The 23534-nt window shown below is 34.9% G+C and overlaps 4 protein-coding genes across 5 annotated transcripts; 3 read left to right on the plus strand and 1 right to left on the minus strand.

Annotated features, from left to right (window-relative positions):
• Window positions 1–601: 601 nt before the first annotated feature.
• LOC110640044 (uncharacterized) lies at window positions 602–5968 on the minus strand. Its single transcript, XM_058130610.1, has 6 exons — window positions 5740–5968; window positions 2918–4653; window positions 2765–2840; window positions 1765–2150; window positions 1240–1338; window positions 602–1111 (listed from the first exon to the last, which is right to left on the minus strand). Exons 2-6 carry the CDS (start codon window positions 4583–4585, stop codon window positions 944–946), a joined length of 2397 nt encoding a protein of 798 aa, XP_057986593.1. The 5' UTR covers window positions 4586–4653; window positions 5740–5968; the 3' UTR covers window positions 602–943.
• A 1562-nt stretch (window positions 5969–7530) lies between these two features.
• LOC110640064 (outer envelope pore protein 24A, chloroplastic) lies at window positions 7531–9973 on the plus strand. The gene is made up of 3 exons (XM_021791236.2): window positions 7531–7911; window positions 8292–8651; window positions 9586–9973. The coding sequence occupies exons 1-3, from the start codon at window positions 7711–7713 to the stop codon at window positions 9664–9666; spliced, it is 642 nt and encodes a 213-aa protein (XP_021646928.2). The 5' UTR covers window positions 7531–7710; the 3' UTR covers window positions 9667–9973.
• Window positions 9974–11361: 1388 nt separating this feature from the next.
• LOC110640047 (uncharacterized) lies at window positions 11362–19356 on the plus strand. The gene is made up of 11 exons (XM_058132769.1): window positions 11362–12065; window positions 12146–12200; window positions 12297–12396; window positions 12487–12724; window positions 12972–13025; window positions 13124–13263; window positions 16902–17475; window positions 17674–17788; window positions 17923–17972; window positions 18370–18513; window positions 18937–19356. The coding sequence occupies exons 1-11, from the start codon at window positions 11493–11495 to the stop codon at window positions 19204–19206; spliced, it is 2313 nt and encodes a 770-aa protein (XP_057988752.1). The 5' UTR covers window positions 11362–11492; the 3' UTR covers window positions 19207–19356.
• A 1063-nt stretch (window positions 19357–20419) lies between these two features.
• LOC110640048 (uncharacterized membrane protein At1g75140) lies at window positions 20420–22826 on the plus strand. Of its 2 annotated transcripts, XM_058132780.1 has the most exons (2): window positions 20420–20726; window positions 20879–22826. In XM_058132780.1, exons 1-2 carry the CDS (start codon window positions 20693–20695, stop codon window positions 22657–22659), a joined length of 1815 nt encoding a protein of 604 aa, XP_057988763.1. In that variant the 5' UTR covers window positions 20420–20692; the 3' UTR covers window positions 22660–22826. The 2 variants fall into 2 exon arrangements, with proteins under 2 accessions (XP_057988763.1, XP_057988758.1); XM_058132775.1 differs by having other exon boundaries at window positions 20420–22826.
• The last annotated feature ends 708 nt before the right edge of the window (window positions 22827–23534 follow it).

Raw genomic sequence — 23534 nt, forward strand, 5'->3', positions numbered from 1 at the left:
GGATGTTAATCATAGGATTAAAGCCGGATGGTTGAAGTGGAGACGTGCCACGGGAGTTTTATGTGATCATAAGATTCTCAATAAATTAAAAGGAAAATTTTACCGTACAGCCATACGACCGGCTATGTTATATGGTAGTGAGTGTTGGGCACTAAAAGAGTCGTATGCATCTAAGATAAGAGTTGCAGAGATGAGAATATTAAGGTGGATGAGTGGCCATACTAGACTAGATAAAGTCCGTAATGAGAGTATTAGAGAAAAGGTAGGAGTGGTGCCAATTGAAGATAAGTTGAGAGAAGGGAGATTGAGGTGGTTTGGTCATGTGAAGCGTAGACATACGGAGACTCCAGTTAGACAAGTAGAGCACATTAAGTTAGAGGATAAAAAGAAAAAAAGAGATAGACCTAAATTGACTTGGAGGAGAGTAGTACAACATGACCTAGAAGCATTACATATTTCTGAGGATTTAACCCAAAATCGTTCAGAGTGGAGAAAATAATCCATATAATCGACCCCAAATTTTTGGGATAAAGGCTTAGTTGAGTTGAGTTGTAGAATGTGGATCAAAATTGAAGCAATGTCGCTTGTGGAAATTCCAAAGTAAAAGGTTTGAAATCCCTCTTGATAGGCATGTATAAATGCCATCAAGGATGAATTATTTTATATACAGCATAGCTACAAGCAATATCAATGTTAAAAATGAGTATAAAAAAGGCACAATGAGAGATGAGACTAGGCTTGGCAGAGGATAAATATGGTCACAAGTCTTCCTCTTATGTAGCACATATCCAGTATCCTCATTCCAACCCACGCATCAGGCATAAATTAAACTGTATAAATATGCCTTAACAGCCACATAGATTTTGTACCATTTGAGCATAAAATTGGCAGTTGAACGCCTTAATTAAATATACAATTGTACAACAAGCAAAATCTCCATCTCTTAGTCAACAGCTCCCGTTTTCTCAGCCTTAGGCTTCACAAAAGAAGCCATGTCATCCTTAAAAGTCTTGACATCACATAACTTTCCACCAGCCTCATCAGCAAAAACAATCTTCCTCTTCTTGCATACTCCATTTTTGGAAGCAGTAGAACCTTTCTCAGCCAGTTTCTGAGATAGATCAGTGGAAAGTGGAAACTCAGTAAAATGTCAAAGATATATTAAGTTAATTATTACTAATTCACTTTTTCAATTGAAAAACCAAAGGCCCAGGACCCAAAGACTGATGAGAAACAAACCATGATTTTACAAAAGCGGTTGCAGTCCCTTGCCATGATAGAAAGAGATCTTCTTGCACTTTCTTCAACTCTTGTAGCATTATGTATGGCAATTCTCATCTGGCAAATTAAGAATATTTAGATGAAAGCAAAACTTGCATGTATGCATATAACTGCACATGCTGAAAACTTGGAAATACATTATGTATATGTATATCTTCAATTAGACAATTACAATAGATATTGACAGGACAACATTTTCAGTGTCGTTCTGCATAACTTGCATTCTTAAGTTTCAATTTTCTGTAGCATGAAAAAATTTGCATTGATCATATTCTAATGAGTGTACTAATTAGGATTTGCGAGAAAAAACCCTAGGACAGAAACACAGATATTATGAGGCAAATTGTATACGACTGTTTATCTAACAAAGGTTGACTGATCCAGTGGCAAGTTGGATCATAAAAACATGTGACAAGAAAAGTGTATCATCTTTAGTTTCATCCTCAGTGAGACTATTTAATATGCTGCAAGTTTGTTTGTTACCTCATCTGCACTATATTTCAAGGTTGTAGCTGGATAGACCTTGGACTGCAATGTTTCTTCAACTATCTCCTTCATGGATTGCAACTCTTTTGCAAGTTTAGTTGCAACAGATTCAATGTCATGCATCTGTTGCTGTGAGAATAAAATGGCACTCTCTGAAGAACTTCGGACGGAGGTACGCCCAGTACTAAGGCATTGTACAGAACAAGAGGGATGAGGAACCTTAAGAATGTCATTTTGATGGAAACCATTGTTACCTACCTTTGGTTTCCTAACAACTTTCTTAGGGCTAATGATTACTTCAGCTCTCTTGATCTGACTGGGCCCTTCAAGTCTACCATTGTTACAGTCATTCTGTTGTCTATAGCACAGTTTCCTTGCATACCCTGAAAATTGTTACAATCAAATGGAAATGAATTTCATTGGATAAGTTTGGGATGACAGGGACCTATGAAAGGAGCTTGATTTGAAGCACAAGCACACAAGTGACAACGAGATATATAACAAGATTACGCAGATAAAAAGTAAGAATTTGCACCAAACTTAGTTTTTCCCATCAGTTATCTTAGGAAAGGTATTTCAAAACTTAAGGACATAGAAAAGCACTTTCTTCAGAGGGATATGATAAAAAGAAAGATGTTTATTTGGTAATTGAAATGGCTACAAATCAATCTGACAATATGCCAAGGAATTGTCTGCACACTACTAGCTGATACATAACTGCACCAGGGAACCAAATATTCTAGTCCTACCTTTCAAATGATTTATATCTTGCACAATATTAAACTTAGTTGTGCTCTGTTTCTTAACAGGAAAATTTTTAACAAGTATAACCATCTACCATACACCAATTGTTACCAGAAATTTTCATACGGCAATCCACAATATATTTTCTTGGCTTTTATGTACTCCGTGATGACCAATAGTCCATCTTCCTAGATAAATCATGCATGGGCATTAAATGGACCATAAACTCTGTTATAATAGTTAAAGCACTTACTGTAGTATTGTTCATCATCTAATTCAGTGGACTCCATAGCTTCACGTAGCCTTTTCTGGGATGTTGGAGAGATGGCCTGGAGAAATGAAAGTACCACAGATTAATTTCACGAAAGCATGCAAGTCAAACAAAAATGTAATAGATTTTACAAACCATTCTAGTTGAAAATAGCTTTTCAGGAGGATGTTGCATCTTTGAGTGATGATAATCATCCGCCTTTACTGATATCACAGACTTATGACTAGATAAATGGATTGCTGGAGAACAGCTTCTTGTTTCATCAGCACGAGCAGATAATGGTGATTGGCTTTCCCTGGCTGTAGGCGAGTCATCAGCAACAGAAACTAAAGAGCATTTTGGACTTGAAAGTAAATTTGGATTCCAAAGTGAGATACTTTCTCTGCCAGGGCTGCTTATGACACTGGCTTCAACATGAAGTGCATCATCTTTAGTTTCATCCTCAGGGAGACATGAATCGTTTCTTTTGCTAAGTTCCACGCACTGAAGGCTATTATTAATGGTGACATCAAGTAGTTGATCCTGGCTGCTACTGCTAGTCTTCCATGATTTCTCATGCACAGAAGGAAAAGTTTGGGGATGCGATACAGGTATATGAACCTCACTTAAAGAAACAGTTTCAGGGGCGTCATTTTTGGGATGTTGATCTAGGAGAGCATCTTCTTTCTTTGCTTCTGATAAAGAAAAATATGAAAACTCACTGATCACTTCTGCAATATCCTCCATTAGTACCGCCCCACCTGAGGATTTTACATCAGGAATTGATTTAGGATCCCCATGCTCCACATATTCATAGGATTCTTCATTAGTAGCACAGCATTGAGGCTCATTGCTGAGGAAAGTTGGCATCTGAGTCTCAAAACCACAAGCATTAGTTGTCAACTCTTCACTGGTTATCACAGACATCGCAGTTTCAGAAACAGAGCCTTTAGCTGTATCTGGCTTTTCACTGGCTAGCATTGATGTTACAGCCTGCAAATCATAATTATTAGCTGCCTCAGGCTCTTTACAAGGTATCGCTCCGTAAGAGGTCACTGGCTCATTACAACTAAAAGAGGAATCCGCAGTAATGATGATCATATCTTTGCAATTTGAACAAGTAAGCTCAGGAACCTCAACTTTAACATCAATAGGTGCAGGAAAATTTTCATTAGGTGCAGGAAAATTTTCATTAGATTGGAAGATAACTTCATCACTGGGAAATTCCTCATACCTCACAATAGATGCGGCATTTTGAGATGAACCATAGATACTTCTGCTTCTTTTTCTGTCCTTTCTCATGGTCTTCTTCTTGTTTAGAATCCTGGATTTCCAACAGCTGAGGGGCTCCATGATATCATATTCATCCTTCTCAGACTCTGAGTTAAAATGGTTCCCTTTTCCTAGGGAACAAGTTTCAATAGTTTCTTTACTCAAACCAACATATCTGGAAGATTTCCTCCTTTTTTCTTTGCATCTCTCTTTAATTTGTTTCAGTGTCATATCGCCAAAGTTAAGTTCATCTATTTCCCTTGCTCCAATATCAATACCTTTACTATTAGCCTCTGAAGTTTCACCACCGACTTGTATTGTTCTTTCTACTGTGAGTGTATGTAGACTTTCTGTCTCATCACATTCAAACTCAACTTTTGGTCTAAACACTGGCAATGGCTTAAAATTTTTTGCATCCTCAGTTTCATATAGATCTGTAACCTTCTTGAACTTTAGTGCTGGCCTTCCACGGTACACATTCAGGGCTTTTGTTGCCAACCCACCTTTAGCAACCTGGATAAAATGTAAATGAATACAACTCCGTAACTCCATTAGATGAAAGTAGAACTTGTATTTTATCACTGTTGCGTGGACATTAATCAGTGCCTAAGATGCGGGCCCTGTAGAAAGAGAAAATTCACCCATTGAGATCAGATAAGATGCTATCATATGCATACACAACAACAAATGATGTAATGTTCAGCTTTCATCTTGCATATGCAAAAGCTAATGCACATCTATCAATTAAAACGGGCAAGTAATGATCGCACATAGAGGTTAAAGTTTATAGCCTTGAATTATGGTTTTGATGTGGTTGATATCTTTACAGAATTGCAAGCTTCCTAGTTTTAAGCAGATAATAGGATATAGCATTCAATTACAGAATAATATATGTATTCACTTTCCTTTCAGTCAATATAACAGAACCGATTAATTAGAACACTAAACCAAGAATTTGCTTAATTTCTTGCTGTTAACTTTACTTAACTACAGCAAGAGCAACCGAATAATAATGAGAGAAATCATGTGAATTTAAAATTTTCAAAGTAAATAAGTTAAATTGAATCCAAAAATTTGTTTAAGCAAGTAATTTTGCATGTTATGGCCTACATAAGCGGACCTTTAACAATTCATATTTGCAGAAATTTTACTGCATTAACAATTTCATTTCTCAGAAATCTATAAAGTAAACGGCATCATTCTAGACTCTGTATCATACAACTAGATAATAGATTTGCAAATGACAATTGTGGCTTCCAATTCCATTTCAGAAATCCAGAGCGTTCAGCAACCGAATACATGAGTCGTAATACATGTAATCAGTAATTACTTCTCCTTTTCATTTTCATCAGATCTGAAAATTTAACTTTGCGTCCTTATTCGAGGGCAAATAAGAAAACCCATAAAATCCAAACTTGAATCTTTGCTCTTGGAAATCACAAACTACTTGAAATGAAGCAAATGCACATATCAAAACGAAGAGATGACAAACCCATTAACCACAACTCGCACTAACAAATGCAGGCCAATTGTATTTTTCAGCTTATCGCTGTTAGAGTTAATCTCAGATAAAAACACCCTCTCATTGTTTTGCGTAAATCAACCTGATTAAAATACCACCAAAACATTTTCGAAACTAAACCATCAACAGATTTATATACATATCTAACGGTACTAAAGAACACTAGATTGAAAAAGCAAATTACCAAATATGGAGGAATCGCGGTCGCCGACACGGTCCCTGCCAGAGAAGGAGAGATTGGAGGCTCGAGGGAGAAAGGGAGAGATTGTGCTGAAGTGAGATACAGTGATAAAAGGTTTTGATTTGTCAGGTAAAGAGAGTTAGGGATTGCAATTGAAATAAGAGGAAAGAATGAATAGCGCGCCAAAAAATTTGTTGGCGCGAATTAAGTTCCCGTCCAGATTAGTTAAAAAAAAAAAAAATGATACAGAGAGAAGAGAAAAGCTTGTGTGTTGTCGTGTGTACGGAAACTTTATCCATCAGTTTATCATTAGCCGTCGATTCTGTTCTTCAATCAATCTACCGTGCTCTGGATGATATCCCGTAGCCCTATAAAACTTGGGCCAAAGTCTAGCCCATATCTCACTCCAAGGCCCAAGGTTCTTGATTCAAGAAGTAGTTCCATCCTTGGACCTAGCATATGATTTTTCTCCTCTTCGTTAAATGGGCAATTTTTTTTTTTCCTTTTTCAATACATATCTTTATATTAAAATATTATTATTTTTGTTTAATTTTAATTAAAATTAATGACTTCAATATTAATAAAGTTAAATGATTAAAAAAAAATCCAAATCTTTGTATTTGTTCACTTTTAATCAAACTTTTTAATTTTATTAATTTGATATTAAAAATTTTATAATTTATAATTTTAACAATTAATTTAATTGAATAATTCAATTAACAAAAATAATTAAATTATTTTTTAACATGATCAATATTAATGGCTATTTTATTTTTTTAATTTTAATAATTATTATCAAGTTGATAATAATATCATTTTTATTAAATTAAATAAAATATTATTTTAATTAATTCTCTCTATACATACCTATTTTATAAAACTTATTATTTTGAAAATTATAATTATGTTTAAAAAATTATGATAATAATATTAGATATATTATTTAATTAATAAATATTTTTTATTAATAATTAAAATTAATGAAAATATTAAAACTATAAAATGACTTAATACAATTTAAAAAAATAATAAAATCGATAATAAGTAAAATATTTGAATTATTTTTATTAATTGATGAACTCAGTTATTATATTTAAATTTATTATTAAAATTAAAAATACTATAAAATATTTGATATTAAATTGATAAAATTTAAAAAAATTTAATTAAAATTACAATTTTTATAAAAGTTTATATTTTTTTTATTTTAGCCTATTAGTAATATAATATTATTTTATACTATTATTGTTTCTTAAATTTTCTAATATTGTTTCTACAATGATGCATGCGAACATTAATCATTAATTAGGTATGAGATTTTGTGATAGATTCCCTAATTTGCTAGATTAAAGGAAACGACAATAATTTGAGAGTGGTTTTATTAATTATTTTCTCCAGATTTTATACGATAATTAATGATTAAATAATTTAATTTTATAAAAATATGTTAATAATTGATTAAATTATTTTTTATCATGCATAATTATTTATTATATAAATATTTATTATATTTAATAAAAATTAAAATTTAAATTAAAAAAAATAATTAATGCTGTTAATTTTTTAAATATAATAGATAATTTTAAACAAAATAAAAATTTAAATGCATCACCTCTTAATAAAATATAATTTTTAAAATTTTTATTATATAAATTTAATTTGTTGTGTATTGAAATTTATTTATTAAATACGTGTTTATATTTTTTAAATTATTAAAAAAAATGAAAAAAAAGCAAGAAGATGAATCAGGAGCCCAGCAGCCCACCAAAGCTTGTAGCAGTACACAAGGCAGAGCCGGCCACAGACCGCAGACTTCAGACCTACCTATCCTAAAGACAAGGGCCGCCAAAGAAATTGCAATAAGCGCCGATGATTACGATGACACTTGACAGTTGCAAAACTGAAAGAAAAAAGGGATAAGCCCAGCACATCTCCACCTAATGCTCGTACTGTCTCTCTCTCGTTTTTAACAAAATGACGAAGGTATCTTTGAAGGGCAGGTATGAAAATGACAAAAGCAGCGCAGCAGCTACTGTTGCCTTCAACGCCGGCGATGTCAAGCTCCGGGCTTCCATGACCGACGCCACTGTCGTCAATGGCCCCAGCTTAAACGGCTTGGTTTTAGCTGTCGAGAAACCCGGCTTCTTCATCGTCGACTACAACGTTCCCAAAAAGGCAATGCACAATTTTTTTTTTGTTTTGCTTTGCCTCAATTTAATTTTTTGTTATCTTCTGCTTGGTGTTGTGAAATTGTAGGAACGTAGCAGGAAAGTGGAATTGAAACAATTGTTGTGATACTGAAATGTTTGACTTTCTCTTGTTTCTGCGCTACTGTTTGGCCAGTTGAAGAATTTGGCAATTAGGGTTTTAATTTGAAAGAAGTCATAGATTTTTCCTGAAACTAAGATTAGGAAACTTAGTGAATGATTGTGGGTGAAATGATAATTGATAATTTCAATTCGCATGTGTTGATAAGGAAGCTATATTTGTTATTTTTATTAATATCATAACGGTACCTATAATACGCTAACTATAGACTGTGCCTTGTTGTACAGGATTTTCGGTTTCAGTTTATGAACACTGTTAAGGTTGCTGATAAGCCCTTGAACCTGACATACATTCACAGCAGAGGGGATAACCGCACGATATTGGATGGGGCTCTTGTGTTTGATTCAGCCAATAAGGTTTCCGCAAATTACATGCTTGGTACAGGGAATTGTAAGTTGAAGTATACTTATGTGCATGGAGGGGCAACCACATTTGAACCATGCTATGATTTGGCCAAGAATTCTTGGGATTTTGCCGTTTCACAGAAGGTTTATGCTGATGATGTGTTTAGGGCTACATATCAAACGTCAAGCAAGGCATTGGGATTAGAGTGGTCAAGAAATTCAAAATTTAATGGCAATTTTAAGGTAAATGCAAGATTGTCAGTCGCATGTTTATGCTATAATTGCTGCTTTTCTGCTTTCTCTTATTTATTTATTTTTATGGAAAATAACAGGATATAAATGACAATTGCAATTTTTTAAATCACATTTAAAACTTGGATATTATACATGGAAAAGATTTTAATTTTATAGTTTGAGCACGGCAAGTGCTTGATATCCATCGTATGTCTAGTGTAGTCATGGCTTTGTTTAGTGTAGGACGATGTCATAGTTCCTAGATGCATGCATTAAATGATCGCGTGGCACAAAACTGTCTGATTATGCTAGCTTTTGATTGAATTATAAAGTAGGATCTGGACAACTGAGTCATGGTGACTATAGGCTTATGGTATTTGCTAGTGCATTTGTCCTCATATCATGGGAGATTATTTCTTCCATGTAATTTTAGTTTTATTCTAGGGCTTCTATTTGTAATCATAAATCAGTTTCTATTTCATGGAATGAAGGGGGAAAAACGTGTAATCGTAAATTTCGTGAGTGAGGGAGGTAGTAGTTTTAAGACTGTTTCATTTCTAGAAGTTTGGTTCATTTACGAAAATGGAGAGGGATTTGAAGGCTTAATGTGCTGAAGTACTCCCCAGCTTAGAAAATGGGTACCATGAGATATGAAGCTCAATGCTCATGATCTCTAAAGTAACTTGATAATGATTCATTTGAAGTTAAACATTGTAATGTGAGGAGTATCCCATATGGTTTCTAGCTGGCATATTGGACTTTTTATTACAAGGTGTCAGATTTTTATTACATATGATTGTTTTTCTATTAGATTTTCCCCTTGCTTTCACCTGTCTGCATGTCTGGTTAAATATTTCTAGGATTCCAAAATTTTCTTCACTTTTTGATTTTTCATAATTTTAACTGAAATTATGTTCTGTTCTTGTTTCATTGTTTGTCTCAGGTCTCCGCATCCCTCAATTTGGGTGAGGAATCAAAAGTGCCGAAACTAATTGCTGAGAGTACATGGAACTTTGAGATGTGACATGTTCTTTGTTTATAATTACATTTGTTAGATGTTGCATTGGATTGCTGCACCCCTAATAGCTTTAAGCTTCTTTTTGTCCTTCAATATTGTTTATAATTGTGATTGAGCTGATTACCTGGCAAGGGGGCAGTTTCCATGGCATCAATTGTCAAGCTGTTTATTTCTGTTTTGCAATATGATACTTTCTGTTGGTTTAGAATCTTGTAGCTTTACCTATGTACTGTATACGTAAGCAGGCAAGATTTTGTCTGTAAGTTTTGGTGTGATCTATTTAAGGTTTGTGGAATGGAAACGCGATTATCAATTAGTGTTTTGCTGAGGAAGTATGCATGTAGTAGGGAATAGGCCTGGCCACAGGTCTGAGCTGGTTTCGGACTGGAAATAGCGGTTCAGTGCCTAGGGAGGGGTTGAATCGAAACCAGACCAGATTAGTCCAGTTCCAGCTGGATCTGGTCCTGTTCAATGGTGGTTCAAGTTTTGGTTTTGGGCAGTTTTGGTATCAGTTCAGCTCCATTTTTGTCAACGTGGCACTCTCTAAAGTTGTCACATAATTATGTTTTTTAAAAAATTGATTGGGTTGCAGTTTGAACCATTGGTTCCTCAATAAGGGGCCCTTAGCTTGCCTCCCTGTAGCCGGGTTAGGCCTGAAACCGTTGATCCAGGTTGGTCCCGGTCTGTGTGTACCCATGGCATCATCTCGCGTATCCTATCTGCATGTGGGTTGAGAGGTTGGGGAGGAGGATAGGCTTAGCCTAGTTTTCTAATTTTATTTGTGGAGATTTTTCACTCTTATCTATTGAGAAAAAATTTCTGGTGCAATCGTAGCTGATGGTGATGGATAAGATTAGGTGATCGGCGGCGGTGGGACGAGCTGAGAATGCCGATCTCTAAGCTTTGGGCCATTGAACCCACGGGCCTCAGACCTAGGATTTATAATTTTTGGTCTCTGGGCTCTGTATTTTTGGGTTATAGGTGGGTTGTGCCTCTAGTCTATCTTGCCGTTATACGTCGCATCACACCTTGCAAATTAATGGATTTGTGTCTTAGAAAAAAAGAAGAAGAAAAGTTCATTATTATTATTGGTTAAAATATAATTATTATACACAATGATTTATTATATAATTTTTTTTATTAACGTAATGAAGCAAATATAAATAAAGAAAAAGATTATATGTAATTTATGACTAAATATTTATTTATTTTTTAATAATATTAAATAAGAACATGAAAATTACATCATATAAAAAAGAGCATAAAATATGTCCATTGCCATTCTTAATGTTGTTTTTCTACTCATGAAATTTTGACGGTTCAAGATATATATAAAATGGATATAGACAGCATGTAATTAGATTTGGTATGAGTGTTTGATCACAGTAGTGTGGAGTTGATAAATAAAATAAATAATAGTATATACCTTCTGATTTTATATATGAATATATTTATATAAATAATAAATTAAATATAATATATTTTTATAATAATATTTATAAATTTTGAGATATTATATTTTAAATAAATAAAATTTAAATATTTTAATAAAAATATTAAATTTTAAAAATTATACATTAATAATAAAAAATAAATAAAATTAAACAAGTTTAAATAATAATAATTAAATTTAGAAATAAATATGTATTTTAATAAAAAACGAATTTAAAATGATTTTAGCGTCCTACTGTTCACGTTGCGCCATTTTTCCAAAAATTTCAAAACATTTGGCGCCTGAGGAAATCTGATCCCATTTTTTATTCTAAGATTATTTGATGAAACCCTAGTAGTTGTTCTTCTAGTGAAGAGATTTCGACGGAGAATTGGCGGAGATGGATAGCGACAACGAGTTTGTGCTCTTCTCAGAGCCCGAAAAGCAGCCTTCTCCGGTCCCTGAAAGAAGGCTCAAACGTCTAAGAAAAGCTACTGAGATGTTTCCCAAAGATTCAATCCCCAGTCCTCCTTCTAATGATGCGGCTTTGGTTCAGGAGGTGAACACATCCATATTTGAAAATCTAGATAGAGAAGAAAGGAGCGGGAAAGATTTCGAATTCGAGGAACTAGATGTGAGATCTGGGTCCCAATTGGAGGGTTTTAAAGATGGAAATGAGTTGGATTCTGGTTTTGATAGCTTGGACATTGAGGAAGGTGGGTCTGGCGCTAGAAGGGCTTTGGAATTTGATTCTTTGGCTGAAGAATTTGATGCGAAAGGTGGAGATCTGACGGGTACAGAAGTGGAAGTTGAAGGGGAAAATGGGAAATTGGGGATGGAGAAGGTGGAGAAAAAACGACGGAAATTGGATGAAAAGAAAGAGAAGAAGAAGAAGAAAAGAGTCAAGAGTTCTAGTGATGTTTATGAGGAGAAGCCGTATTCTGCTGCTGCCACCAAAAGTAGGGGAGACAAGGTATTTGTATTTTCGTTTCTGTAATAATTAAGTGCTCTTTAATTTGTTTTGGAGACTTATAATTTCTTATGATTAAACAGGAAAGAAGAGATCATCTAAAGGAACTACGTGCTGAGTCACAGAGATTGTTGAGAGGTAGGAGTTGAGTTTATTTCCTAGAAATTGATTATGAATAGTTACTATGTGCATCTTTATATCCACTTTTGACATTGCATTTTTCTTTTTGTCTAGAAACTAGAAATGCATCATTTAAGCCTGTTCCTCTTGTTCAAAAGTCTGTATCTTCTGTTCTCGAGAAGATCCGGAAAAGGAAGCTTGAGCTTTGGAAAAGGTGAGTGTTCTGTTGGATTTGTCTTTGAATGATTTATTGTTGGTATCATCTAAAATATTTATTCCATCTTTGCAATTTTGTGGATGACAGATCTGACATTACAAATAGAGATTCTTTTATTGATGGCAATGACAATATTTCAAGAGAGGCTTTGGACTTCGATTTAGAAAATTCTCCTATTAAGGATGTAGAAGATCATAAGGCTGAAGAAGCAAACAGTGAGGAAGCAACAATTTGTCCTGTTGATGTGGAAAGCAGTTTGGATGTTAGTGCACAAGGATCTGTGGGGACTTCAAGTGACACTCACAAAAATGTAATTTCTCAGATGGTGAGTGGAAAGAGGTTGCATTTCCTATGTGACTTTGTATTTTACCAATTATCAATTTTAATGTGCGTGTGTTTGTGAGGTGTAGCAATATTAACCTCCTTGTACATGTAGATATATTTGTCACCCAGCATTTGCATTTGATCCTTCATATATGACACTCAGACTATGTTTCTGCTTTCAGTTACCTGTGCATCTTTGGGAAAGATGAGGAACCAAATATATAATAATGATGTCTTTCAAATTGCAGGCTTTGAATGAGGATTTAAAACAAACAATCCGAGCTCCTGTTGATGATACTCAGGTTTTATTTTGAACCATAACTTTGTGATTGTCACTCTTCATTGGATTGGAAATCAGTTCCCAAATTCTAGCGAATATTTTTTTTTTCTTTTTTAATAGGATATTAATTTTGATTCCCAAACAACTGAATCTAATGATGAGCTGTCAGATGAGATTCCCAGCAGTCCGCTGAAAGAGGTTATGGCACCTTCTTTACTTGCAATGAACTTAAAGCTTGATTCTGCTCCTCCTGATGACTTGTAAGTCCTCTAATCATTGTCTTTCTGTTTCATTATACCTTCATTTTCCATCATTAAATTTATCTTGAGAATAAAATTACAAAATGTTTGCTGGTAATTTAATATACAACTCAACTCAACTAAGTCTTTATTCTAAAAATTTAGGGTCGGCTATATGGATTCGTTTTCTCCACTCTGAACGATTTTGGTTTAAATTCTCAGAAATGTATAATGCTTCTAGATCATGTTGTACTACTCTACTCCAAGTCAATTTAGGTCTATCCTTTTTTTCTTTCTATCCTCCAACCTAATGTGCTCTACTTGTCTAACTAGAGCATCTGTATGTTTACGCTTTACATGACCAAACCACCTCAATCTCTCTTCTCTCAACTTATCTTCAATTGGCACCACTCCTACCTTCTCTCTAATACTCTCATTACGGACTTTATCTAGTTTAGTATGGCCACTCATCCACCTTAACATTCTCATCTCTGCAACTCTTATCTTAGACGCATACGACTCTTTCAGTGCCCAACACTCACTACCATATAACATAGCCGATCGTATGGCTGTATTGTAAAATTTTCCTTTCAATTTATTAGGAATCTTACGATCACATAAAACTCCTGTGTCACTTCTCCACTTCAACCATCCGGCTTTAATCCTATAACTAACATCCTCCTCACATCCCCCATCTACTTGAAGGACTGAGCCTAGATATTTAAAGTGATTACTTTGGGACAGTATCACTCCATTCAAACTAACTTCTTCCCTATCACCATTTTGGCCTTCACTGAACTTGCAATGCATGTATTCTGTCTTCGTTCTACTTAACTTAAAACCCTTTGACTCTAGAGTACTTCTCCAAAATTCTAGCTTTCTATTGACTCATTCTCGTGTCTCATCTATCAGAACAATATCATCCACAAACATCATACACCAAGGAATATTCTCTTGTATATGTTTCGTCAGTTCATCTAAAACTAATGTAAAAAGGTAAGGGCTTATGGCTGATCCTTGGTGTAATCCAATTGAGATCGGAAAATCTCTTGTGTCTCCTCTCACTGTGCGCACAATAGTAGTTGCTCTTTCATACATATCTTTCAATACTTGTATATACCTAATAGATATTCGCTTTTGTTCTAACACATTCCATAAGACCTCTCTTGGAACACTATCATAAGCCTTCTCCAAATCAATAAAAACCATGTGTAGATCTTTCTTCACATCTCTATATTTCTCCATCAAACTTCTAATGAGAAAGATCGCTTCCATAGTTGAACGACCGAGCATGAAACCAAATTGATTGAGAGAAATAGAAGTATCATGACGTAGTCGATGCTCCACAACTCTCTCCCACAACTTCATAGTATGACTCATGAATTTAATTCCCCTATAGTTTGAGCAACTCTGTATGTCTCTCTTATTTTTAAAAATAGGTATTAAAATATTCTTCCTCCATTCATCAGGCATTTTCTTTGAGTTTAAAATCTTATTAAATAATTTAGTTAACCATGCCACTCCCATATCTCCCAAATACTTTCACACTTCAATTGGTATTTCATCGGGTTTACAGGTTTTACCCATTTTCATTCTCTTAAGTGCTTCCTTTACTTCTAAAGATCTAATTCTTCTAGTATAATTCACATTCTTTTCTATTGTTCTATAATCTATATTCACGCTATTACCATTTTGACTATTATTAAAGAGATCATGAAAATAATTTCTCCATCTTTCTTTAATGTCCTCATCTGTCACCAACACTTTTCCTTCTTTATCCTTAATGCAACTAACTTGATTGAGATTTTGACATTTCCTTTCTCTCCTCCTTGCTAATCTATAAATATCTTTCTCTCCTTCTTTAGTTCCAAGTTTCTCATATAACTTTTCAAAGACCTGTGCTCTTGCTTGACTAACTGCCTTTTTTGCCTCTTTCTTTACTATCTTGTACTGTTCATATGCCTCATTATTATCACATTTAGATAATTTTTTATACCATTCTCTTTTTCTCTTCACTGCCTTTTGTACTTCCTCATTCCACCACCATCTCTCTTTTGAGGGTGGTCCCTGTTCTTTAGACTCTCCAAGTACTTTTCTAGCTACTTGTCTAATTTTTGATGCCATCTGTATCCACATATCATTAACCTCCATATCCAGCTTCCATACTTCGGACTCGAGAAGTTCATTTTTTAACTTCACTTACTTTACTCCTTTAAACTCCCACCACTTTGTTCGAGCTACACTATTTCTTCTGACCTTACTTGAATTGTTCCTAAACTTGACATCCAAGACCACCAACCGATGTTGACTTATTAAAGGCTCTCCTGGAATGACCTTGCAATCCTTGCATAGAGCTTTATTTGTATTCCTAGTTAAGAGGAAGTCGATTTGGCTTCTATGTTGCTCACTTTTGAAAGTCACTAGTGTGACTCTCTTTTTATAAAGTAGGTATTTGCTAGTATTAGGTCGTATGCTATAGCAAAATCCAGGATGCTTTTTCCCTCCTCATTTCGACTGTCAAAACTAAAACCTCCATGAACATTTTCATAACCTTGTCTATTACTTCCTACATGCCTATTCAAATCTCCACCAATGAAAACATTCTCTTCATTCGGTATGCTTTGCATTAAATCATTCATATCTTCTCAAAACCTTTGTTTACTCTCACTGTCTAGCCCTATTTGTAGGGCATAAGCACTAACTATATTTATTGTTTCTTCTTCAAGTACTAGCTTTACTAGTTTAATTCTATCTCCTACTCTTTTCACAGCTATTACTGCGTCTTTCAATGTCCTGTCTATGATTATGCCCACTCCGTTCTTGTTTCTCTCTTTTCCGGTAAACCACAGTTTGTACCCTGAATTACCCACTTCCTTACTTTTCTCTCCTACCCATTTAGTCTCCTGAATGTAAGCAATATTCACCCTTCTCCTTTCCAAGGTATCCACAAGCTCTATTAATTTTCCTGTAAGTGATCCAACATTCCAAGTACCATCCTTGATTCTTCTTCTATCCTGCTCCTTCCTAATTGGTCTCCTTCTATGATATCTTCTATTATTTTCTATGTCTATCTTGTGTTCTGTTCCACTATTTATTTTACTATCTGTCCTATGGACTAACTTCTTTACCCACAACCGTCCATGATGTGGGAACCCTTGCTTACTTAACACCACACCCGGGCGTCGGCATGGCGCGTCGCTTTCGGTGAATGCCCTACACCTTTGCACATTTCTCACTACACCCGGGCTCCAATGTAGCTCGTCGTTAGTAGAGGACGCCCCAACGTTTATATCATTTGAATCCATATCATAGGGTGTGACGAAATTTTTACGTTGGTTGTCACCTACCGCAACCCTCCTCCTTTATTCGGGCTTGGGACCGGCTAAGCGCAAACTATTTAGGCGGAGTTCTGTTGGTAATTTAATATATACATATGTATTGTGATGCATTTCTCTAACAATCAAGTCCCATTTTCTAGATATTCAAACGTGTCATTTACATTCATATGTTCTCTGAGCTTGTGCATTCCTCACTGCTTTTTGCTGCAAACCAGGAACTATATGGAACCTATTTCAGTTGTTGTATTAACTATGTTGAGCTTAAATTATTTTGTAGCTCACTCTTGTAAAGGTGAAATTCATTGCTCTTCTCTTTTGTAGTTCTTCTGATGAAGAGGACAGTGACAAGGAGAACATTGATCCCTGCATACGAGGATCAGCTGTCTCACCTTCTTCTCCAAGAGGTGATCCTGTGAAAGCTTTTGTTGATGAAGAAGCTGAGGAAGAGGATAGTGATAATGACAAAGCTCTTTTACAAGATGATGAGGAAGATGAGGATAACATGGACGCTGAGGAGCTTAATGATATGATAGCAACTGAATATGAAGAAAAGCCTATTGACAATGAAAGGCGCAATCAGCTTCATCAGAAGTGGCTTGAGCAGCAGGATGCTGCTGGAACAGAAAACCTTTTGCAAAGACTGAGATGCAGTTCCAAACAGAAAGAAATGCCCTTGGTTGAAGAGAGAGATGATGAGGAGAGTGAAGAGCCTGAAGAAGACTTTCTTGATGATCCTGCGGAATACCTTGTTCCAAGAAATGCTGTACGAATGAACTTGAAGAAAGCAAAAGAAATGATTCCTCAAATGTTTACAGATAAAGATGATACGTATGTTTCCTCTGATGATGAGGAAATTGAAAAGAGGCTTGTTAGGCAAGGCTTCTCTCATAAAGCTGTGAGTTTTCATCAAATCATTAGAATGAGTTCTCAGAATTATGATATTCTTCTGTGTTTGGTTAGAATGCGAATGCCCATGCTCACAATATTTTAGTTCTGGTGCATAGGTTTCATGATATTATGGTCCCTTCTGAACTTTCTATGATTTTCTATGATTTTACGTGAGATGGTAACTGAAAATTGTGAATGAAAACAGGAAGAGCAGGCTTCTTTCTTGTCACCAGCAGAGCATGAAGGCTCCAAAGAAATCTTTGGTCTTATAAAAAAGTTGAATGGTGTGCCAGACACTCGGAGGAAAGCCAAAATAACATGTACGATCTGCAGTATATTTCACATTACAGAATCAGAAGGATGTGCTGCCTACATTGCCTCTGAAGAAGTGGGTTTTTATATATAAGTTTATGGCTTCTAATTGACTAATTCTTGTGTTATTTCCATTTTGCAGCCTATTTTCACATGCTGTCCATAGGAGGAAACAGGACCATGTCATTGAAGGTAAATTAATTTGCTTTAATTGGATACAATGATCAGCTTTATGACTTTGAATCTATTAACACTTTCTCGTGTCAAAAATACTGTAATTAATTTGTTCCCATGCATCATGGTACACATCAAATTACTAGTATCCAGTCTGCATTTAGTACTGAAGGTTTGCTAGATGCCTGTGTTCTGTTCATTTTAGATTTTCCTAATCTTTTCATCTCATTTCTATCCCAAGCAGCTACAGTAACAAAATTAAATTTAATGTTCATATGTGTGCGCCTTTTTTTCCCTTTCACAATATTATTTATCAGACTTCAATATGTTGTTTTGATTGAACATTGTCAATAGAGCCTATATTTATGTCACATCTTGTTGAATTCACTGTAACCTCCATTGGCAAATGTTGCAGTCATCTTTCCTGAGTCGGGGGTCAAGAAATTCTGTCCCAGCATTCCAGAAGCATGGTCCAGGCACAGTTCGTTCTTTTGTCTTTGAAAGAGATGACAGTAATAGCAGGAGTGCAGTCTCAATGTCAGAGGATTCTTCAGATTTGGTATGCTCTGTTCCTAAAGGCAATTAAATAGAAGTTTCAGGATTTGCTGTGAAACTTGAATTATTTGCTTGTCTATGTTTTCTTTAGGCATTCAGATTTTGCCATTCAATTTTTTTATGGACAAGTTAAACAAAAGAAGGTTGCTGTGTTGTCTCAAATCTGTTATAACTGATTTGATAGAGTTTTACCAGTCATTACAATATGATTTTGTGAATTTAATTCAATGATGCTAAAGTTTTGAAGACTAAATTTATTAATGGTGGGAAATATATTCTTGCTTATTTAACTAAACTCAAATTCAACTATGCCTGGATCCCAGTTTACATGGGTTGGCTATATGAATAAGTTTTTCCTCCATTTCACCCTGTTCAGTTCTACATCTTTAACTATGCTGATGTAAATTGGGTTGGCCCTAACTTGCAGGTTCTGAGAGAGAACAGAGCAAAGAAAACTGCATCAGCCAAGTTCAGTAATTCACAAGTTAGATCCAGTGCTCCAAACACACAATCAATGGCAGAGAAGAATTCTGGCCCTTCACTGCATGAGATATTAAGGTGCCCATCACTGCAATCTGGCCATTATAGTCGTGGTAACAATAACATGGTTGGCCAAGTTGAAGCCATATATGCTGCTTTTAAATTGGATAAGAATCTTATAAAGAGCGAACCTGGTATATCTATAAGAACAACCTAGGATGTTATGGGCGTTCAATGGATCCAAAACGCTGTTCTTGATGTTCTTTTCATTAGTGCAATCTGTAAAGCTTTTTTTTAATGTTCAGATGCTGAACACCAAGCAAGACATCAGTTTCCAAATGAAGTGTGCAATATTTAGATTGGTCTATTCTACATTATAGAAGAGCTTAGTGTTTTTTAATTGCCAATTTTATCCTTGGCATTGAGAATTTGGAAAACAAAATCTTTTCATTTTTTTTTTCCCTTATTTTACATTATTTCAATGGTCAAATCTTAAAAATTATAATTATTTTTCAAAGTGATTAAGTTAATAATACTTGACTCAAATTTATGTTTTATTAATTTTCATAATAACTATGTTTAGGGAGTTTTCCTGTCAAATATTTGCAATGAAATGTTTACTTTTCACTTTGTAAATATATTAACAATAATGAACTTTGTATTCTTGAAGGTTTTTATTATACATCATATGTTAAAATAATTTTTCACATTTTTTTAAGTTTCTAAAAATACATTATGCTTTTTACATTACATTAAACAAATACACTTGTACCAATAAACTTTTATTTAATGGTATTAAAATCATTTTTAAAATTTTAAATTTTTTAGTTTGAATTTCAATTTTGATTAAATAAATAAATATATATTTATTATTTAAAAAATCATTAAAAAAGCTTAACATCATATACTATCTTTATCATATTAATATTTACATTATTTACTTTTAAAGCTATAGCTATCATCTTAATATCATTCAAGAGAATTCTCATAATAATTCAACTACATAAGCAAAATTAATCTTTGACGATTAATAAAACCATTTACTCTAATATTTCTCCCGCTTAAAAAGTTTCTCTAAATTTCAATAGGATTTTGAATAATAAATTTAACAGATTAAATCAAGGATATCAACAATAAAAAAAAATGGGTCCTGAGTTTAAAGGAGAGTTTCTGTTTCCGTTTGGCAGCGGTGAATGAATGGGCTTTCCAACGGACAAGAGTCAACAGGGTTGGAGTTCAAATCTCCACGTAAAGTCATGTAAATATCCAAGGATAGATATAGAACTTGTCACGCGTTGGACCACTTTGCTCAAGGACCAGTTATACAAGATTAGCGACGTGTCAATCAAGGCTATAGATCATCAGATGAGTTTTGATGAACTCAACCTGAGAGGATCATTTCCTTATCTTACATTAGATGTGGTTTACCCAAGTAAGCAAATTCCCAGGTTTTGGTTGAAAAACCGAGTTTCTTGCCCTAACATATATTCACCGTACGCGCCCATGTCAAGAACCTCAAAAATAGAAAAAGAAGGCGCTTCTTCTTTCTTCTGATCCAAAATCCCTATATTCTCTACTCTGAGATTCATCAAATCTAACATAGATTCCGGCTAAATTCTCTCCAATCTTTGGATCCAAACCCAAAGATCTGCAACTTCACGCTTGCCAGTACAATTTATATGGCAACAACAACACACTGACCCATGCTTCTCCAATGGCAAACACCCACCAAGGCAAGTTGCTCTCTTTTCTCTATTTGCTTTTCATTTTGGCTTCAATTTTGCTGAACTACTCTAGCTCAGCCCCTACCCAACTTGATCATGACGAACACCACTCTCCTTATCATGAATCTGAGACTGAAACTACAACTCAATCCTACCAGCAGGAAGTTTTATTGCACAAACTTGATGAATTAGTGAGGAACCTCAGTGAAGTAGTTGCTAGATTAGAGACAAAATTATCCGAGTCGGTTAAAGTAGTGGCACCTTTAGAGGGTAGTCAGAATCGAGAACAAGATAGATTTAATCAGATAAAATCTGATGGTAAAAGATCGGTTGTTAAAGTCCAAGAAGAGGGTATCGAGGAAAAAACTCGAGATGGGGAGAGAGCAAGAGCTGTTTCTGTTACAAAATACAGTCCATTTTGGTCAGAGAAGTTTCAGTTTGTGTCTGCGGTGAAATTAGATTCGGATGCAACTTGTATTAATGTTTTGCCATTTCGAGATTTTGAGGGTCTTAGTAAGTATGTGGCTGTTGGGGATGATCAAGGCAGGGTTTATGTGTTCTCAAGGAATGGGGATGTTTTGGTTGATTTTTACACACTCTGCGATTCGCCGGTTACTGCAATGCTATCATACTTGTCAGTTTATAAGAACGAATGCATTGTCGTGACAGGACATGAGAATGGTGTGGTTTTGGTGCACAAAGTTCGTGAAGGTCTGAATGGAGAAGAATGGGGTTCATTATCTATGGAAAATGTAGGTAAGTCTATGCCCAATGATCATTTGGAAGGCTTAGCTATAACTATTTTGGAAGTACATCATGTTGGGAGATCAAGGTATATCTTGTCATCGAGTGTTGGTGGGAAGATTCGTGTTTTTAGAGAAAATGGGACAGTTCATGGCTCTGCTATGCCGACAAGCAGACCACTTACATTCTTGAAGCAGAGGCTTTTGTTCTTGACAGAGAGTGGTGCAGGGTCATTGGATTTAAGGAGCATGAAAGTCAGGGAATCAGAATGTGAAGGATTGAATCAAACTCTTGTTCGGAATTATGTATTTGATGCTACTGAACGGTCAAAAGCATATGGATTTACATCAGAGGGTGATTTGATTCATGTATTATTGTTAGGAGATGTAATGAACTTCAAATGCAGGGTTAGATCTAAAAGAAAGTTCGACATGGATGAACCCATTGCAATGCAAGCCATTAAGGGGTATTTGCTTGTTGTCAATGAAGAGAAGGTTTTCGTGTATAATGTTTCGACTCAGCACTATGTTAGGGTTGGTGGACCTCGGCTTCTGTTCTCTGCTGGTTTGGACGAGATCAGATCATCATTTCTAAATTATCAAGTGGTGGATGCAATTAACGGTTGGAGGAGGTTGATACCCTTAATAGCCAGTGACCATGAAAAACTTGTTGTTCTTGGCCTTGGAAGTGGGTATGTGGGAATGTATCGCTCTAATCTTCCAGTATTTAAAGGAGAATTCAATACAATGCTATGGACAAGCCCTGTGTTGTTCTTCATACTCTTTCTATTTGTAGCATGGCAATTCTTTGCTAAGAAGAAGGAAGCTCTTACATCATGGGGACCGGATGATCCTTTTACTTCCACATCTGCCACAACTGGTGCTCCATTAGCATCAAGCTCTGGGGACAGATCATTTGTCGATTCTTCTTCAAGAAGAGATGAACTTATGGACTTAAGGGCTGGTGGGTTGAGAGGTCCATCAAGGAGTTATGTTTCGCCTTCACAATATCCGGGGGGAGCAGCAACCAACTCCTTTAGTACAGGCACTACTGATACCAACACTAGACCTGCTTCTGTTGATCCTAATTACAGAACATCTTCTGAACTAAAATATAGAGGTCCAACCCTGGAATCTACTGTTTTCCCTAAAAGAAGGGAGAATCTATATGTAAACAATCAAGTTGTGGATGATAGCAGTTGAGTTGTAAAATCAGTTCCTTCAACTTTAACTTTCAGGTGCTGGAATCCTTTATAGTTTTATCTTTGGACAGTTCATTTGGTATGAGGGAAGCCTTACGAGCTTCCAATGTTGTAGCTTAATTTCCTGGTTGCTTGAAGGAAAATTAATAATGAAAATCTTGTTATCAAGTTATGGCTTTGGTTCTTGAAAAGTCGTATTTAGAAATAAATATAAATGAAAATAGTGAAGTTGAGCCGTCGAGTTAGATAATTTCTGAAGCCTGTTGAGTCTAACAGTCACAGCTGCCTGCCTGACTGCTATCCGGTGGCTGCCTGCCGCCGCCGTGGACTAACCAGTCCAAAGGTTTCGTTCAAAGGGTGAAAAATTCCAGTCTAAAGTCAGTTGCATTAGGTGGTGAGGAGAGTGCAGATATAAAATCAAACACCACATTGGAAAATGAAAGCTATTATTATTATTATTATTATTTTATAAAGTTTAGATAAAGAGATTCTCTCTTGAGTTGGTCATAAAAATGCACGTCACCAACTTCATATAAGGATTATAATAAACTTTTCATATTGTTTATCAAGAAAGGCCATTAATAAAAATCAGACTCTCAACTTAATAGATTATAATAAAATTTATAGATTGTTTATTAAGTTCTTGGTTGATAAGAAATTCATTAAGAAATTTAAAATTTAAATGTTTGGTTTAAATAAAAATTTATTTATAATTTTTAATAATTAATTTAAAATTAATTATAATTAAATCATGTATATTTTAAATAATAAAATTATCTTTTCTTGTTATTTATCATTCTATTTTTTTTATTTACGTTTTTTTTATTTTATCTATATGATATACATATATATACAAATAAATTTATAGATTGTTTA

The sequence above is a fragment of the Hevea brasiliensis genome, chromosome 2, assembly GCF_030052815.1.
Source record: "Hevea brasiliensis isolate MT/VB/25A 57/8 chromosome 2, ASM3005281v1, whole genome shotgun sequence".
Taxonomy (NCBI): domain Eukaryota; kingdom Viridiplantae; phylum Streptophyta; class Magnoliopsida; order Malpighiales; family Euphorbiaceae; genus Hevea; species Hevea brasiliensis.

Excerpts from the sequence above, each read along its gene's own strand:
- LOC110640064 (XM_021791236.2), top strand. The coding sequence starts at position 7,711 with ATGACGAAGGTATCTTTGAAGGGCAGGTATGAAAATGACAAAAGCAGC. Across the intron at positions 7,912-8,291 it reads ACTACAACGTTCCCAAAAAG|GATTTTCGGTTTCAGTTTAT; the intron begins GCAATGCACAAT and ends CTTGTTGTACAG. Across the intron at positions 8,652-9,585 it reads AATTTAATGGCAATTTTAAG|GTCTCCGCATCCCTCAATTT; the intron begins GTAAATGCAAGA and ends TGTTTGTCTCAG.
- LOC110640048 (XM_058132775.1), top strand. The coding sequence starts at position 20,704 with ATGGCAAACACCCACCAAGGCAAGTTGCTCTCTTTTCTCTATTTGCTT.
- LOC110640047 (XM_058132769.1), top strand. The coding sequence starts at position 11,493 with ATGGATAGCGACAACGAGTTTGTGCTCTTCTCAGAGCCCGAAAAGCAG. Across the intron at positions 17,476-17,673 it reads AAGGCTTCTCTCATAAAGCT|GAAGAGCAGGCTTCTTTCTT; the intron begins GTGAGTTTTCAT and ends GAATGAAAACAG. Across the intron at positions 17,789-17,922 it reads GAGGAAAGCCAAAATAACAT|CCTATTTTCACATGCTGTCC; the intron begins GTACGATCTGCA and ends TCCATTTTGCAG.
- LOC110640044 (XM_058130610.1), bottom strand. The coding sequence starts at position 4,585 with ATGGAGTTACGGAGTTGTATTCATTTACATTTTATCCAGGTTGCTAAA. Across the intron at positions 2,841-2,917 it reads AGCTATTTTCAACTAGAATG|GCCATCTCTCCAACATCCCA; the intron begins GTTTGTAAAATC and ends TCATTTCTCCAG. Across the intron at positions 1,112-1,239 it reads ACCGCTTTTGTAAAATCATG|AAACTGGCTGAGAAAGGTTC; the intron begins GTTTGTTTCTCA and ends GATCTATCTCAG.